Source organism: Eriocheir sinensis, chromosome 7 (assembly GCF_024679095.1).
Source record: "Eriocheir sinensis breed Jianghai 21 chromosome 7, ASM2467909v1, whole genome shotgun sequence".
Classification (NCBI taxonomy): domain Eukaryota; kingdom Metazoa; phylum Arthropoda; class Malacostraca; order Decapoda; family Varunidae; genus Eriocheir; species Eriocheir sinensis.
In genome coordinates this window covers 24,916,525-24,933,838 of record NC_066515.1, presented here as the reverse complement: position 1 = coordinate 24,933,838, position 17,314 = coordinate 24,916,525, and the positions used below count along the sequence as shown (strand labels likewise).

The following is a 17,314-nucleotide window of genomic DNA, read 5'->3' as shown; positions in this document are numbered from 1 at the left end:
TTCTTATTCCCTTCCCTTCGCGTTCATCTCCATAACTTTAATCTTCTCTCTCTCTTCTTCTCGTTTCCCGCTTCATCGCCTTCCCCTCCTCTCCCTCTCTCCTCCCCTCTCGATCAGGTAAACGTAATATTCTAAACATACAATTAAGTCCAGGTAATCCAGGTTAGCATTAAGTCAACATTCCCTGCATTTACCTAATTATTATCCTGTTGACTCTGTATGCGTGGAAACATGCGATTATTGCGTTCTTAACTTAGTCACTATTGGTATTTAAATGAATCATGTTGACTGATATTATTGGTAACGATTATTATTGATGTTTTTATTATTATGACTACTACTACTACTACTACTACTACTACGACTAACTTCCTCTCCTCCTCCTCCTCCTCCTCCTCCTCCTTTTCCTTCTCTTTTTCCTTTTCCTCCCCCTCCTTCACTTTCTCCTTTTCTTGACCGCCTTCCACCTCCTCCTCCTCCTCCTCCTCCTCCTACTACTACTACTACTACTACGATTATAACTACAATAATATCTAAACTACATCTCCACTTCCACCATCAAGACCACTATTACCAAATCCACCCAACACCCACCCTCTCCCTCCCTCCCTCTCTCTCTCCCTCTCCCTCTCCCTCTCTCCCTCTCTCTCTCCCATGCACCACATTAATCTCCTCCCTTTATCTCCTTCTCAGGGTGATGGTGCGTGCCAGCCTGAGAGTCGCCCTCGTGCTGGCAACACTGGGTAAGTAATGGTGCCAACACAGTGCCAACCCACCAACCTTGCCTTCGTGTGTTTTGGGTGATTATGGTTGGTGGTCTGATTGGGTTGTTGAAGTGTTTTGAGTGTTATTGGTTGGAATACTTAATTTTTTGGGCAGTATTTATATTATTTATGATTTATTTTATTTTGTTATTCCTGTTCTGATTCCATTTTCATTAACCTGTTTTTCTTTTTTTTTACTTATTTTTTATTCTTTTTTATTAGATTTTCATATTTTTTTTTATCTCACGTCTATTCCATTTTTATCTGTTTTTATTCATGTTTTACTTCTATTCAACTTGTCTTTCCTTACTCTATTTCCTTTTTATTCCTTCCTATTAGTTTTTCATATTCTATTTTATTCATCTCGATTCCCTTCTTTTTTTCCGCTATTTTTCTGTCCCACTTTTTCGGTTAATATTCCAGTTGTTTTCCAGTATTACATTTTCTCACTATCCTTTTATTATCTGGATTAAAAAAGTTCATTATTAACTAGCTTCGTTGTCTGTGTATTAACGATCTCATCCTGCCAGTCGTGTTAGCCTTCATGACCTGAATTTACCGCTCCGTACTATTTTCATATTCCATTTCGCATATTTGTGGCAATTTACGGTCAGTGAGACACACACGTACAATGTTACATATTGTTTTAATTTGTGTGCGAGAGGGGGAGAGAGGGGGAAGGGAGGAAGGGATCAGTGAGGGGGAGGGAGGGAAAATGTGTGTGTGTGTGTGTGTGTGTGTGTAAGGGAAGTGGATTGTGTGTGTACAGGGGGAGAGGGAGAGTGAGTATGTGCGTGTGTGTGTGTGTGTGTGTGTGTGTGTGTGTTTAACTATGCAATTTACCTTGACATCAAAATCAGGTTATATTCAGCTACCCGCCAACGAATCTTTTTACCGCATACCAACTACTCCAAACAGCGACAGCAATAACATGGACGAGGCAAACACGGCAGCAAAACAGCTCACCGCGACAAACACAGAAATACCCAATTCACGTCAAAATCAATGACCCGAAATATTACATGAAACAGCCGCTATCTTGATTGCTGGAATGATGGAAGCGCACACACACACACACACACACACACACACACACACACACACACACACTCACTTATGGGGACATGCACAGGTACTTAAATATGCTAGTATACCTGAATTTACCGTTTCTCTCTTTTTGATATGTTTACCTAATTTTCCCTCCTTGCCTCCCTTCCTTCCTCGCTCACCTGGACAAAGCGGAATTTAAAAAAGAGAGAGAAAGGAGGAGAGAAAAGGAGGATAATGATATTTTTTTCTTTATCCAAACCTGTCTAATTACACTTCCTCAGCTGGTAACAACGAAAGTGGAGGAGGAAAATAAGGAAAACTAGGAACTGGAGGAGAGATAGAAAAATACAGTTACGGAAGGAAGAAATGAGGAAAAACGAGGATAGGGTAGAGAGGAAAATGAGAAGTAGAGAGGAGGAGGAGGAGGAGGACGAGAAGAAAAACAGAAGTGAAGGAACAAATGAAGAAAAAATACAGAGAAAAATTAAGAAGAAAAAAAACGAGAAATTACAATAGCAATCGATAGAGAAAGAGGAGGAGGCAGAGTAAAAAGGAGTAAGCCTATAAATATAAATAAAAATACCCCAGAACTCTACAAACAAAAGTCCAGAGGAAAGGGTCACACAGAAAACCAGGGGGCGGAGGGGGTAACCTTAGAATATTGAATCCATAAATTACGCTTAATCAGCCGGGCCGGGATGCAGGCAGGTCAGGTAGGCCAAGAACACCTGAGTTATGGCCAAACTTGCTGCTTGTCCTATACTTCTCATTAAACTTGTGGCCATGAGGAGGAGGAGGAGGCGAAGAAGGTAGAGAAGTGGAGCTTGTGGAAGGCTTGTAAGTAAACGGAAAATGAGATGAGTTTGAGAAAGAGGAAGAGGAGGAGAAGTAAGAAGAGCTTGTGGAAGACTTGGAGGTAAAAGGAAAGGAAGATGAGGTTGAGTAAGAAGATTGTAGTGATGTCAGAGGAGGAAGAATAGGATGAGGGGAAGAAGGATGAAGAAGAAGAGGAGGAGGAGGAGAAGGAGGCGGAGGTGGAAGAGGAAGAGGAGGAGGACTTGAATAATATTAAAAAGTTTTGGTTGTTAATTAATATTGTGTGTTTATATGTTGTGTGTGTATGTGTGTGTGTGTGTGTGTGTGTGTGTGTGTGTGTGTGTGTGTGTGTTTTAGTTCTTGCACGCACACACGGAGGTACGAATCATAGCTTTAAACACACACACACACACACACACACACACACACACACACACACACACACACACACACACACATGCGTATTAAAACATCTTTACAAGTAATCACGACAATAATCCCGATCATTAGGCAGCTCACGGGGCGGAAATAGAACATAATGACGGACTAAATCATGATCACACAGCGCGCGCAGGGAAACCAATTATCATTATCTTGCACTAATTACCGACCCGTGTTAACGAACGAAAGGAACGCGTGATTAAAACGAACTCAACGAACATTCCTCACCAGCCCAGAGGAGAAAGATAAATATGAATGCAATTAAAGAAAGATAAAGAAAAAAAAATTACAAGAGGCGCGGATTAAATGACAATTATCTTGATTAATGCAATGACACACCTCAGAGGAGAAGGAAGAGGAAAGAGGAGGGAGAGAAGATGAAAGAGGAAGAGGAGGAGGATTAGGAGGAGGAATGAAGATGAAAAATAGCGAGGTAGGCCAAGACCGTCTCTTTGTGAAGGCCCGCGCCTGAGATTAATGACGTCAGGCATCTGAGTCGGTACTGCCGCCGCCAGATGGCTCTCAACGCTCCCCGGATTATTTCTTTCGTCCACGCTTCTTAACTTTATCTTTCCACTTGTTATTATAAAGCAGTGTTTCCAAATTACAACTGATCGTTAATTCTGCTACTGCAAAAAAAAAAAAACAAAAGTAAAAATGCCAAGAGGGGGTCAATTTCGGGAAAGAATCAAAGAAGTGGGCTGAAAGAAAGAGTTCGTTATTTGCATGATCTGCAGTATTCTACATATATATATCCTGAATCCTCTCATACGTAGACAAGAGCTAGGACAAGAGATAAGAGGAACAGTCAAACAAGCCAATAATGAAAGTGAAAATCGTCCCCTCGTTTACGTAACACACACACACACACACACACACACACACACACACAGAGGAACCCCCCTCCTCCACACATCCCCCCCTCATACACACATATCCACTCCCCCACACACACACACCTAAACACATTACCCCCCCCTCCGCCCCCCACACAGAGTAACACTAACACAGACACAGACATAGCGAGGGCCAGGTCACCCAGCCTCACGCGCCGCCCCGTTGTGAAGGCAAGAGTCACCTGGGGCCGCCCTCCGTCCCCTGGGGGTGGCTGTGGCTCCCTGGCTGGTCCTTCATCTTGTTTACAGTATTAAATTTGCTCTCTCTCTCTCTCTCTCTCTCTCTCTCTCTCTCTCTCTCTCTCTCTCTCTCTCTCTCTCTCTCTCTCTCTCTCTCAGATATACAAACACACACAATTTTATCACTCCCTAAGCAAATCAAACACCCTTTCAAACCTTCCCCAGGCCGAGATTACACACACACACACACACACACACACACACACACACACACACACACACACACACACCCGTCAAACTTTCCCAATAAGCAGACGAAACATTTCCTCAAGAAGACTTTGTGGACCAGCAAACCGCAGTCTCGGAAATCACGACTGCACAATTTGCTTACAAGACCCAAACAGGAATTATTGACTTAAGAAACCACAAGAAAGGAATCGAACACTCTCTCATTAAACACCAAGGCAACACAAGACCACAAGAAACCAAGAAGGGACAGGAAAGAAAGAAAGGAAAAAGGAGAGAAATACAGAGAAAAGGAGGGAATGGAGAGAAGAAAAGTAGAAGAAAGTCATAAGAAAAAAATGGAATAGAGGACGATAGAGAAAAAGAAGGCAGAGAGAGAAGGCGGAGGAAGGGGAGGGAGGGAAAGGAGACACAATCAAACACCTATAAATGGAATAAAAACAACCCCAATAGACGTTTAAACACCACAAGCAGAGCGTTCTTACCAAAGTCCTAAACGCCCACTTGTTTTTCTAGTTCTCTTCTGATATCATGAAAGTCAGTCGCTATTAGGTTTAGGTGGACATGCGCAGGTTTGACGGTTGCATGTTAGCACGTAAGGAAAGACATGCTTGAAGAGAGAAGAAGAGGAAGAGGAGGAGGAGGAGGAGAGGTAAAAGTTCAAGGAGAAAATGAGGAGGTAATGTTGTGTGCAAAGTAGCGGCAAGGGGTGAGGTTACGAAATTTACTACATTGCTCTGTACCGTAATGCGAAGTGAGGGAAATAAAAGTGAGAACAGGGAAAGGTGGAGGAAGAGAAGGAGCAAGAGGAAAAGGAGGACAGGAGACAAGGCTAACAAGACATTTGAGAAACGAGGAAGACGAAAGTGATGAATATGAGGAACAGGAGAAGGAAGATGATAAATAGGAAATCGAAGACAAGGAGGAGGAGGAGGAGGAGGAGGACGAAGATGTGGAAAGGGAAGCAAGATAGATACAGAAGGAGGATAGATAGCAAGGAATGAAGGACTACAGCACCAAAAAAGAGGAGGAATAGGATAGAAAAGAAAGTGAAGGAAGAGGTGAAGGTACAGGAGGTAGAGGAAGAGGAGCAAGAGGAAGAGAAGGAAGAGGAGGAGGCGTGAATATCTCATAAGGGTCTTGGAGTATGTCATGTAAGGCTATCACCTATATCGACAAGGGAGAAGTGTGTCTCTCTCTCCCTTCACCCTCTTTTTCCCTGTCAGATGTCCGGGCAGGTGTATAAAAACTCATATCACACCCCAGACACAGGTAAAGGTATGTCAGGTGTGTCGTGGTGGTGGTGGCTGCACAGGTGACCGAGGGGTGTGCGGGCCCAGGTACACATACAACGGTATTTCACGTGTGTTTTTTGCGCCTTTTAAAAACTGGGATGGTCGAGGTGAGTGAAATGGAAGAAAAAGTGCTGGACGTATTCATGCTTGCAACACGTTCGATAACACACACACGCACACACACATACGCACGAGAGAGGGAAAGAGAGCAAGAGAGAGAGAGAGAGAGAGAGAGAGAGAGAGAGAGAGAGAGAGAGGTGTTTGGATATATTTCCCATGGGGTATGTGGGCTAACCTCACCTGCTCAGACCAGCCACGTAAGCTCCCTTCTCCCCTTACATCCTCCCCTTCCCTTACCTCCCCTTCCCATCTCCCCTCTTCTTCCTAGCTGCTTCCCTCTTCACCCCTTTCTCTTTGACCTCGTTTTCCATTTTCTCTCTTCCTCTTCTTCCTTCTCCTCCTTTTCCCAGCATCCTTTTGCCTCTAGGGACGACACTGTATACCATTTTCACTGTGTCCTCAAATCTCTCTCTCTCTCTCTCTCTCTCTCTCTCTCTCTCTCTCTCTCTCTCTCTCTCTCTCTCTCTCTCTCTCTCTCTCTCTCTCGTAATGACCCCCTCCCATTTTTCTCTCAATCCCTTTCTTTCTCCTTCATTCCCATTCTTCCCCCTCCTAGACCAATCATCCCGTCTCCCTCAATTACCTTCTTTTATTATTTTTCTTCTTTTCTACCTTGATTTTTAGGGCTCGCAGTACTACCACGTATTCATTATCCTTCCCACAAAGCAAAGTTCGAGGGCACGAGACTTTAAGAGGAAAAATGTTAGAGGTAATCCGTTTTCTTTTCCGCGGTTTAACAAAGAGGACATTGAGAGGGGGGCACTTGTATATTTATTAGCTGACTTGTTTGTTTCGTTTTTTTTGCTTCAGTTTTCGTCTCAGAACGTTGGATTATCTTTTTTGTGGATGTGTTTTTGAGATATGTTTAATTGTCTTGTTTCGTTTCGTGGTAAGTCATTTTTTTCATTTTTTTCATCTTTTATTAACGTTTCTCATGTTTTTGTTTCCTTCTTCGTCTTTTTTTTTCTTCCTATGTGCTCAGTTTTATTCTCTCTCTCTCTTGATCTTCTTTCACGTCGTCGTCTTCCTCCTCCTCCTCCTCCTCCTCCTCCTCCTCTTCCTCTTCCTCCTCCTCTTCCTCTTCCTCCTCCTCGTAAACCTCCTCTCATTTTATTACCCTTTTACCTTTTCCCCAATCCTCCTCCTCCTCCTCCTCCTCTTTTTTCTTCTGTGTTCTCTTTCCCAACTCTCCCTAACCCTTTTTCACCTCCCCCTCCTCCTCCTCCTCCTCCTCCTCCTCTTCTTCTTTCTGTTGCTGTTCCTCTTCTATTCTCCTACTTCCATCTCCCTCTTTATCAGCTTACTCTTATTCCTTTTGTCATTCCATTCTTATTTTAACTAAAATGTCGAAAATGAAAAAAAAAATATATAAAGAGAAGACTAAATCATATGCTCTCTCTCTTTCTCTCTCTCTCTCTCTCTCTCTCTCTCTCTCTCTCTCTCTCTCTCTCTCTCTCTCTCTCTCTCTCTTGACATTTACATAAAAACACAAAGAAAATGAGACTGGCTGCATCAAGGGCTTATTATTATGAAAGAGACAGACAGACAGACAGAGAGAATAACAAAGACGAAATCAAAACAAGAAATCCATATCAAAACAAACAGAGGAATTAGGACAAAGAAAACAAAGCTAAACACAAGTAAACAAAACAAAAAAAAAAGTCGTAGGGTACAAAAAAATCGAGTTCACGTTATCAAAGTGAATACCGAATCGCGTAGATGATGTTTACACGCGTAAGAAACACAAGAAAAAGCGAAGTCAGCGTTGCAGCTCACTCTAACAAGCTCCTCTCTCTTAGTGTAGGAGGCATATGCGGTAAGTTTTAGTCCCCCCTTGAGTGACGACGATGGAAAACGTTGTGGGGAGAAAATGAAGAGAGAAGAAGGAATGAGTTAGCGTAGAAGGGGAGAGGAGAAGGGAGGAAAAGAAGGAACGCATGGGAGAGGGGAAGAGAAGGAAAGAGAATGAGAGGGAGAGAGGAAGGGAATGAGACACTGGGAGGAAGGAAGAGAGGGAAAGACTGAGAAATAGGAAGAAAAAGAAAGAATGAAAGACAGGAAGAATAGGGAAAAGCGAACGAATGGAAGACAGGAAGAGAAGGAAAGAGAAAGAAAGGGAGAGAGGAAGGGAATAAAAGACAGGGAGGAAGGAAGACATGGAAAGACTGGGAAGAAGGAAGAAAAAGAAAGAGTGGAAGACAGGAAGAATAGGGAAAAGCGAGAGAAAGGATGGATGAGTGGAGGAAGAGAACAAGGAAAGGAAAGGACAGGAGAGGAAGAGAAAACTAAATAAACAGACATAACAGAGAAAAGGAGCGGACAAAAAGAGAGAGAGGCAAAGAGAAAACAATAAAGAATGAAACTCAGATAAATGAAAAAAGGGAAAAAGGGAAAATCAGGCACACAAACAATTGAGAGAGGAAAGGAGACACGTTAAAAAATACCCCAAACGCACAAAGAGAGACAAAGAAAGGGAAGCAAAGAGAAAAGCAATAAAAAGACGAATCAAAGAGAAATGAAAGGAATGAAAAAAAAAAGAATCAGACAAACAGGACCCAGACACTCAAAAGGATAAACAGAGAGGGACAGACAGAGATGAAAACTTAAAAACAGACAGATAGAGCGACGGACAAACAGGAAGAGATACAGAAAGGTAGAGAGAAGGCCAGTGTGCAGGTCGATACGAAACCTTGCATAGCGGACAGACAGATTCAAAGGCAGAGACGGGCATAAAGTGAGTGCGTTGAAATCAATGAGGGAATCTTGCAAAATACGTGTTAACAGCCATTGCCGCTTCCCTGTCAAGAAAAGAGGCAACGTCCATCACACACACACACACACACACACACACACACACACACACACACACACACACACACACACACACACACTACCTCCCACTCATGAAAAGGAAAATAATACAAAAATAAGATTAATGTAGAAGCAAAACAGAGAAAAAAACTGAAATTATTCCTTTAATATTTTGTACAGAAAGATGGTTTGGAAATATGACGTAGAAGTAATATGGCGATAGCAGTAGTAGTAGTAGTAGTAGTAGTAGTAGTAGAAGTAGTAGTTTATTTCTTGCTTATCTTTTATGAATTTAGGTTTAATAAAAAGTGTTAAATAAAAAAAATCCAATAAGTTTTCCTCTCCCTCTTTGGTCCGGCGTCTACCCTCTGGCATTTTATTTTTTTTCCTCTTTCCCTTCCCTCTCTTCCTTTCATCTTCCCTTCACCCCTCTTTTTCCTCTCCCCTTTATTTCTCCCTCTCACATCCTCTCCACATTTTCTCCTCCCTGCTTTCTCTTTTCATATTTTCCTTCTTTTCCTTCCATCTCTTCGCGTTTTCTTTTTTCTTATTTTTTTTTCTTTCTCTGTCTCCTTGATTATTGCTCTCTCTCTCTCTCTCTCTCTCTCTCTCTCTCTCTCTCTCTCTCTCTCTCTCTCTCTCTCTCTCTCTCTCTCTCTCTCTCTCTCTCTCTCTCTCACAGGTAACTTACTGACTCCGGTACTTTCCCTTTCTAAATCTAATCCCTTAACTTCCCTTCCCTTCCCTTCCCTTCCCTTCCCTTCCCCTTCCCTCCCCTATCGAGTCTTCTTCCATATCCTCCCAAATATCATTCCTTAACCTGATCATTCTAACTTCTCCCTTTTCCTTTCTCTTCTCCCCTTTCATCTTCCTCCTGTTTTCCTTCCCCTTCCTCTTCTTCCCTCTTCGATCCATTTCCTTTCCTCTTCTCCCCTCTTTACCCATTTTCTTACTTTCTCTCTCTTTCCACCTTTTTCTTCTTCTCTTTTCAATCGTCCACCTCAATTCTTCCTCCCCCCTCCCTCCTCCCTCCCAAAACCTCTTCCTCCTCCTCTCTCCACCGGCTGCCTCTCCCTTCCCTTCCCTTTCCAATTTAATACCAATATGACCTCCTCCTCCTCCTCCTCCTCCTCCTCCTCCTCCTCGATTTCCACTGCAGTACTGAAATTATATCTTCCTACCGTCTTTGCCAATTTCTCCTCCTCCTCCTCTTCTTCCTCCTCCTCCTCTTTATCTGTTTCATTTTCCTCCTTGTCGTAGTACCAAAATACATCCCGTTTCTCTTCACAGAAGCCCTTCACCTCCTCCTCTTCCTCTTCCTCCTCCTTTTCCTTCTCCTCCTCATTGTTGCAGTACCAAAAATAGTCTTCGCTTCCATTACAGTCCTCCTCCTCCTCCTTCTCCTCTTCCTCCTCCTCCTCCTCCTCTTCATGCAACTATTTCTACTCCTTCTTACCGTTGTACACAAAATATTTCTCTTCACTTTTCGCATAAACTCCACCACCTCCTCCTCCTCGCCAGGTAATCCCCCGCCCAGGTGTGCCCCGCTAAAAGGTGCGCCGAAGCCTCTCTGTTTATTCCCCGCCCAAGCCCGGCCGATGGGGCTTGGGCTGCTGTCAATGTCGATCTGTTGCAAAGGAGTTTATGAGCGTGTCTGTTCTTCCTCTGTTTCTTTTGATGTTGTTATTTTTTTCCTTTACTGTTTTTTGTTTGTTTTTTTCTTTCTCTTTTTTTTCCTTTTAGTAGTTTTTCCTTTCTCTATTTTTTTATTCCTTTCGCTATGCATTTGAGTCTCTCTCTCTCTCTCTCTCTCTCTCTCTCTCTCTCTCTCTCTCTCTCTCTCTCTCTCTCTCTCTCTCTCTCTCTCTCTCTCTCTCTCTCTCTCTCTCTCTCTCTCTCCCCCCCAACGGTTTCCACTTTTCTGTTGTCATTCCTTCTTCTCTTTCTAACATTCCTTCCTTCTTTATTTCCTTCATATTCAGAACTTCCCTATTTCCCTCTCTCTCTCTCTCTCTCTCTCTCTCTCTCTCTCTCTCTCTCTCTCTCTCTCTCTCTCTCTCCCTTATCATCACTCCCTCCATTACGTGAGATGATTTCACAGGCGACGCACAATTTCTCTTTCTCTCTCCCTCTACTTTTCTTTTTCTCGCCTCGTCTTTCGTTCGCGATGCAGAGTGTGTGGCATTATGGTAATCCCGGCGCCTCGTTCCTAGTGGTAATGGGATGTTAATAACGCCGAGAAGACTGTTAATGGGACGTTCTTTGCCCTGGAATTTTGTCATCAGCTGGGGCGGTGGGTTGTTGGGTGAGCCTTCATTTTTTGTCACGGTCTGAAGTTTTTTTGTCTCCTTTTTCAAGTCTTGTGTTTTTTTTTTGCGTTTTTTCTCGACTTTTCGTTTTTTTCTTTTATCTTTTTTGTGTGTTATTTTCATTTTTGCAACTTTTCCTTAGTTTTTTTATAGCGTTTTTTCTTTTATCAACTTTTATTTTTAGTGTTTTCTCTTTTTTTTCTATTCGTAATTTCAACATTATCCTTGTTTTCTTTCTCCTCTTTCGTTCGTATTTCGCATTTCTTTATCGAGTTTTCTGTTTTTTTTTCTTTTTCAACCTTTTTTCCTTGTTCTCCCTTTCTTATCCCTTCTATTTTTTTTATTTTTTTTATTTTGTTCGTTCACTGTTTATCTGGTTTTCAATTACACCATATTTTGTGTTATTCTATAGTTTGTGTCTTTGTTTCCTGCCTTTCTCTATCTCTTCTCTATCTCATTTCGCTTCAAATAACGAGGAAATGCCTACCAAAACCCTACTTTCTAATACAACTTACCTTTACAAAACTGGCGCTATTTCTAAAAGTCTATCTCTTCTCAATCTCTTTTCGCTTCAAATAACGTTCAAATGGCTACCCAAACCATACTTTCTAACACAACTTACCTTCACAAACCTGGCGCTATTTTTTAAAGATCAGAGGCATAAGTCACCGGTACAATTATATAGTTAGTGTCCTTGTTTCCTACCTTTCTCTATCTCTTCTCTATCTCATTTCGCTTCAAATAACGAGGAAATGCCTACCCAAACCCTACGTTCTAACACAACTTACCTCTACAAACCTGGCGCTATTTTTAAAGGTCAGAGGCATAAGGTCACCTGTACAATTAGACCGCCTTAACGTCCATGCAATCCGCGTCCTTTTTCCTCTCTGACCTTATGGCATTTTATATTTTCTCCCTCACCTTTTTTTCGTGACCATTGAGGTTTTCACGCTACTCCTCCCTGATTGACGCTAATGACAGGGAGCGCCAAAAATACTCTCAGGATTTTAACGTCTCATTACGAATCATATAGTTTACGATGAAGGTTTTTATTTGAGGGAGAAAGAAAACGGAGAGACGGCTTTATATGCATGATCCCCTTATACCCTGTCCTAGATGTGTATAAAAGAACACTTACTCATGTCGAAGGATTTATAGTTGAACAAATGTGAAGGGACACGAGATTGTTTGTACCTAATTCACTATCATAATCTATCCGCTATGCATTACCTGAATAACTTCTCCTTTGCCTTCCTAATTATCACCTGACTTTTCCTTCCTAAATATACTTCCGTCTTTCTTTTGTCTCTTATCTAATTTCATCTATCTCCTATCTCTTTATCTAATACCTAACACACACTTCATTCCATCCTCTCTACCTCCTGTAACATCGTGAGGTCTTGCTTGCCTTCCTAATTATCACCTGACTTTTCCTTCCTAAATATACTTCTATCTTTCCTTTGTCTTTCTTCTGTGTCTCTCTTATCAATTTCATCTATCTCCTATCTCTTTATCTAATACCTAACACACTACTTCATTCCATCCTCTCTACCTCCTGTAACATCGTGAGGTCTATTTCTTAAGAGTCACGGGAATGGACTGGATCAAGGTAACGGGCGTGGGCCTCAGTCGCCTTCTTTGGGGTATGGCTCGCGTGTCTTTTTGAAGGCTCCTTAATGTGTGGCCAAGCACCGCATACGTCTCATTTGGTCCACCTGATACAGACGCCAGAGAGGTCCCTGTGTGTGTGTGTGTGTGTGTGTGTCTTTGTGCCTCATTATCGCTCGGACGCACACGCACACACACGCACACACGTTCTCATTCATACGTACATTAGAATACTCACACATGCATGCAATGAGAAAAAGCTATCCTGAAGTCTGTGTTTTCGTGGGTGAGAGTTATGTGTGTGTGTGTGTGTGTGTGTGTGTGTGTGTGTGTGTGTGTGTGTGTGTGTGTGTGTGAGTCGTGTAGCAATTACTTCCACTTACTCCTTCATCCTCATGGAACGTATATTGCTTGCTGACTCGCTCTCTGTCTCTGTCTGTCTGTCTCTTTGAATGTCTTTGTCCCTGTCTCTTTCCGTCCCTCCCTCTCCGTCTCCGTCTCCCTCTCCCTCTCCCTCTCTCTCTCTCTCTCTTTGATGAAATACTTGCGTAATAAATGACACAAATTCCTTACGCCGCAACTAACACAAGCAAGGAGATGTAAACACGTTGCTTATTTTCATGTTTTTATTTATAATTTCACTGTTAGAGGATGTTTGTCTTTTCATATTTTCCTTATTTTCCTTCCATATCTTGCTCTTTTTCTTTTCCTCTTTTCCTCTTTTCCTTATTTTCCTTCCATCTCTCGCTCTTTTTCTTTTCCTCTGTTTGATTCTTGATTAGTGCCCTCCTCCTCCCCCTCTCTCCCTCCCTCCCTCTCTCTGTCTTTCCTTGCTTCCATCTCTCTGTCTCACTATCTATTTGCCTGTCTATTTACTTACCTACCAGCTGTACCTGTCTTATGTGCAATTACCTGTCTAGTTACCTGTCAAATTTATTTTTCTTATGGTAGAGGAAACAGCTCAAGGGCAAAATCTAAGAGAAATAAAAAAAATCCGCCAAAAGAGAGATTAATTCCTATACTATAATTTTGCATACCTATCGATTTCTCTAACCTGTTAATCTATCTATCTATCTATCTATCTATTATTTATATGGCCGTCTATCTATCTATGCATCTATCTATCATCTGTCTGCCTTTACGTAACTATCTTTTTGCTTTCCTGCTCAGCTTCATATATTCTAACGTGACTTTTACTGAAATAACATCTAACAACTGTGCAGTTTAAAATTTCCCGTACTATGTTTTCCATTTGTCAGTCATTTTAAAACGGAACAACATTTTCTAACTCTTAATAAACATGAGCTTTCAACGGGGATTTGCCTTTCCCTAACTGCATGCCGTTGTTAAAAGTTTATATTCATTTTACAACTACATGTTTTTTGACGAATATGTTCTAATTAATGGCCTTGTTTATAATTTTTAGCTTTTTCAGTATTTTACATTTCAGATTCTGTTTTGATAATTATTTTCTATCTCATTTTTATCATATTATTTTCCTCTGTATTGACTTTTTAATAATCTGAGTTATTTTTTTGTTTCTAAGTCGGTTCTAATTTGCATTTCAAATATTTAATTATCTGAGGAGCATCTAGAAAGTGTCCAAAAAACTCTCTAAACTTTATTCCCATATTTCAAACTACTCAAAACTCATAATAATCTAAAAGCCTTGCTCTCATTCTTTGTTTTAAACTTTATAAACTTTTTTAATTCTAGTTTTTCTACATCTGTTATTCGTATTTTCTCTATCACTCATTTTCTGTCTTAAACCTACAATGATTTCAAATTCACCTTCTCTCATTCTTAATTTAAAACCTTATAGTCTGTCTTTTAATATTAGTTTATCTATTTTTCCTACTTTTTATTTGTCTCTTACTTACTCATATCCATAATAATTCAGAACCAATTATCTAACTCTGCATAACAAACTTTATGTACTATTTTCCTTTTAATATCAGCCTCTCTATTCCTTTTTTTTCTACCACTAATATTATATCTTATCTTACTTAAATTAGCATAAAAATGAGCCCCCTCTCTCATTCTATATTCCAAATTCCATAAACTTTGTCTCTTAATATCTTCACTAATTTTATTCTTTATTCCCCTATTAAACCCTTCTAAAATTCACGTTAAATTAAAACCACGTCTTCCATTTTCTGTTTCAGGGTTGGCTGCCGCGGACACTCTACCTCGACTCTTCCCCTCACGAGTATCCTTTGTCCCTCCCTCCTCCTCTTCATCCTCTTCCGCTCATCGCTCCTTCAAGCCCCATCACCATCACCACCACCACCAGCCTCACCATCACTATCATCACCACTCCTTCCAGTCCCGCCATTCCTCTCCCTTTCACTCCTACGCATCCTATCAACATCCCTCCTCGAAGCATTACCCTTCCTCTCCAAAGTCATACCCTTCCTCTTCCTCCTCTTACTCCTCCTCCTCCTCCCAGCAGTCTTCCTCTTACCAAGCGAATTCGAAGTATCAACCCTCCTCTTATGTCAACCAGCTACCCTCTTCCTCCTCCTCCTCTTCTTCTTCCTCCTCCTCCTCAGCATCCTCTGTCTCAAAATCCAAACCATCGTCTTATGTTATGAGTCCCAACTACCCGGCTAATCCCAACCAACTATCCCCGCCGTCATCTTACACCTCCTCCTCCTCCTCCTCCTCCTCGTCCCCAACCCACCACACGCCACAGCCAGCACCTTTGATGATGAAGACAGCAAGGTTCGTGGTCGTTTCGGAGGGGATGTACGACCACGCTCACCACATTCACGCTCACGAGAGGCTGAAGGAGGAGGCCGAGCAGGTTCCGCGTCCTTACTTCGCGGAGGGCAACGTGACTTCGACCCGGGTGTTCTTGGGCAATACCGTGACCCTGGACTGCACGGTGCGGGAGATCACGAATGAGTCGGTGAGTGTTGATTGTGTGTTTGCGTTTGTGTGTGGGCGAGAGGGGAGGGGTGTTTAAGTGTTTGTGTGTGAGTTAGTTCTGTTTATGTGTTTGTTTTTGCTGTGTGTGTTTGGTTTGAGTCAGTGAGTGTTGCTTCTGTGTTTTTATGTGTGCGTGTGTGAAGGTAAATGAGAGTAAAGAAGGAAGAGAAGAATATAGATAAATGCAGTACACCTTAACCGAGAGAAAAAGGATGTCAGGAAAAAAAGAATAAGAATGAAAGAAAGAAAAGGAGAAAATACAAGCAAATAACACCAGGAGGATAGCAATAAAAAAGGCAAAAGAAGAATGTAAGAACCAGGTTTTAGTTATGTAGGTAGAAACATCACGAAGAAAAAATAACCAAATAAGACGAAGAGAAATGATATAAACTCAAGAGGAAAAAGTCAAGAGGAAAATGTGTGTTCCATAAAGAGGACTGGTATAGTTCGAGGAGTTTGCGAGATGAAGGAAAACTGAGGCCGAAAAGTAAACAGCGTAGGTTATGCGTAAAGGAAAATTTGGATATAAAAATAGAGGGAAAAATATTTATCTTAAGCGTATATTTATGGCTCACTAGTCAAAGGAGGCATTTTTATTGACGATCTGAAGGCGCCTACAAAGAGACGAGGAGGAGGAGGAGGAGGAGGAGGAGGAGGAGGAGGAGGAGGAGGAGGAGGAATAAGAAGAGGAGGAAGATCTAAAAAGTTCACGTTTTAAGAATTGAATTGAATGTCAGAAGAAGCCGTTCAAAACTTTTCCGAGGAGAATCACATCTCTCTCTCTCTCTCTCTCTCTCTCTCTCTCTCTCTCTCTCTCTCTCTCTCTCTCTCTCTCTCTCTCTCTCTCTCTCTCTCTCATCGACACCTGGTGCACTTTCCCATTGTTTTCTAATTTCTTCCTCTTCCTCTTCCTCTTCCTCCTCCATCTTTTTTCCTCTCTCCCATTCCTCTCTTCTCTCCGCCCAATCCCGCTGCCTTTCTCTCTCCTCTCCTCCTTCACCTACTCCTCTCCCTCTCACCCGTCCACTCCTCTCCCTCCCACTCGTCCACTTCTCTACCTCTCCTCTGCCCACTCACGCTTCCCTCTCACTCGCCATCTCTCCCTCAGCACCTCTCATCCCTGCCCTGTTGTCCTTCTGCCCTCTCGTATGTCCTCTGTTTTAATCCGCGTATCTTTGAGCATACTTCTATCCACGCTCTCCACCCTTCTCTTCTTTCCTCTCTCCTCTATCTCTCTTTTTTCTACTTTTTTTTCTTGTTTTCCTCTTTCTATCTTTATACATCTATCTATCTATCTCTCATACCTACACTCTCTCCATCTCACATATACATCAAGAGTCATAAGATGTCTCCTAAAGGTCATTGAACGTCCTTGAATGCACCGGGAGGAAAGGTCAGGTGAGGAAGGAAAGGTCAGACAGAAAGTGAAGGTCTCGTGAGGCGGGGAATCGTCAGGTGGTGTCCGCGAGGTCGTCAAGTATGCCAGGTGAGGCGATTTACAGCACAGGTAAGGAGGGTAGGTGGTGGTGGTGGTGGTTGTGGGTGGTGGTGGTGGTTGTGGTGGTTCTGGTAGTGGTGGTTGTCCTTTCTTCCCTGGTTTCTTCTGGTCTCATTTCTCATTCTATTGATTTTCGTTATTATTGTTTTTGTTCTTTATATAATAGTTGTTGTTTGATGATATAGTTTCTTTCGTTTTGATTTTGTTCTCGTTGTTTTATACCTTATTTTTTCATTGGCGATCATCTTTGTGTGTTAAGATATAGTAACACACACACACACACACACACACACACACACACACACACACACACCAGAAATATTAAAAAGAAAGAAAGAACGGGAAATCA

At 42.0% G+C, this 17,314-nt stretch overlaps 1 protein-coding gene and 1 long non-coding RNA gene across 2 annotated transcripts in view; one reads left to right on the top strand and one right to left on the bottom strand.

Moving 5' to 3' along the window:
* LOC126995152 (uncharacterized) overlaps positions 1 to 17,314 on the bottom strand; it is a 95,445-nt gene that overhangs the window by 23,831 nt on the left and 54,300 nt on the right. The gene's annotated exons all lie outside the window — the stretch shown is intronic.
* The window catches only part of LOC126995150 (uncharacterized), an 81,849-nt gene continuing 65,232 nt past the window's right edge, over positions 698 to 17,314 (top strand). The window contains exons 1-2 of the mRNA XM_050854427.1: positions 698 to 743; positions 14,702 to 15,447. Of these exons, the coding sequence (XP_050710384.1) occupies positions 698 to 743; positions 14,702 to 15,447 (792 nt within the window). The remainder of the gene's footprint in view (positions 744 to 14,701; positions 15,448 to 17,314) is intronic.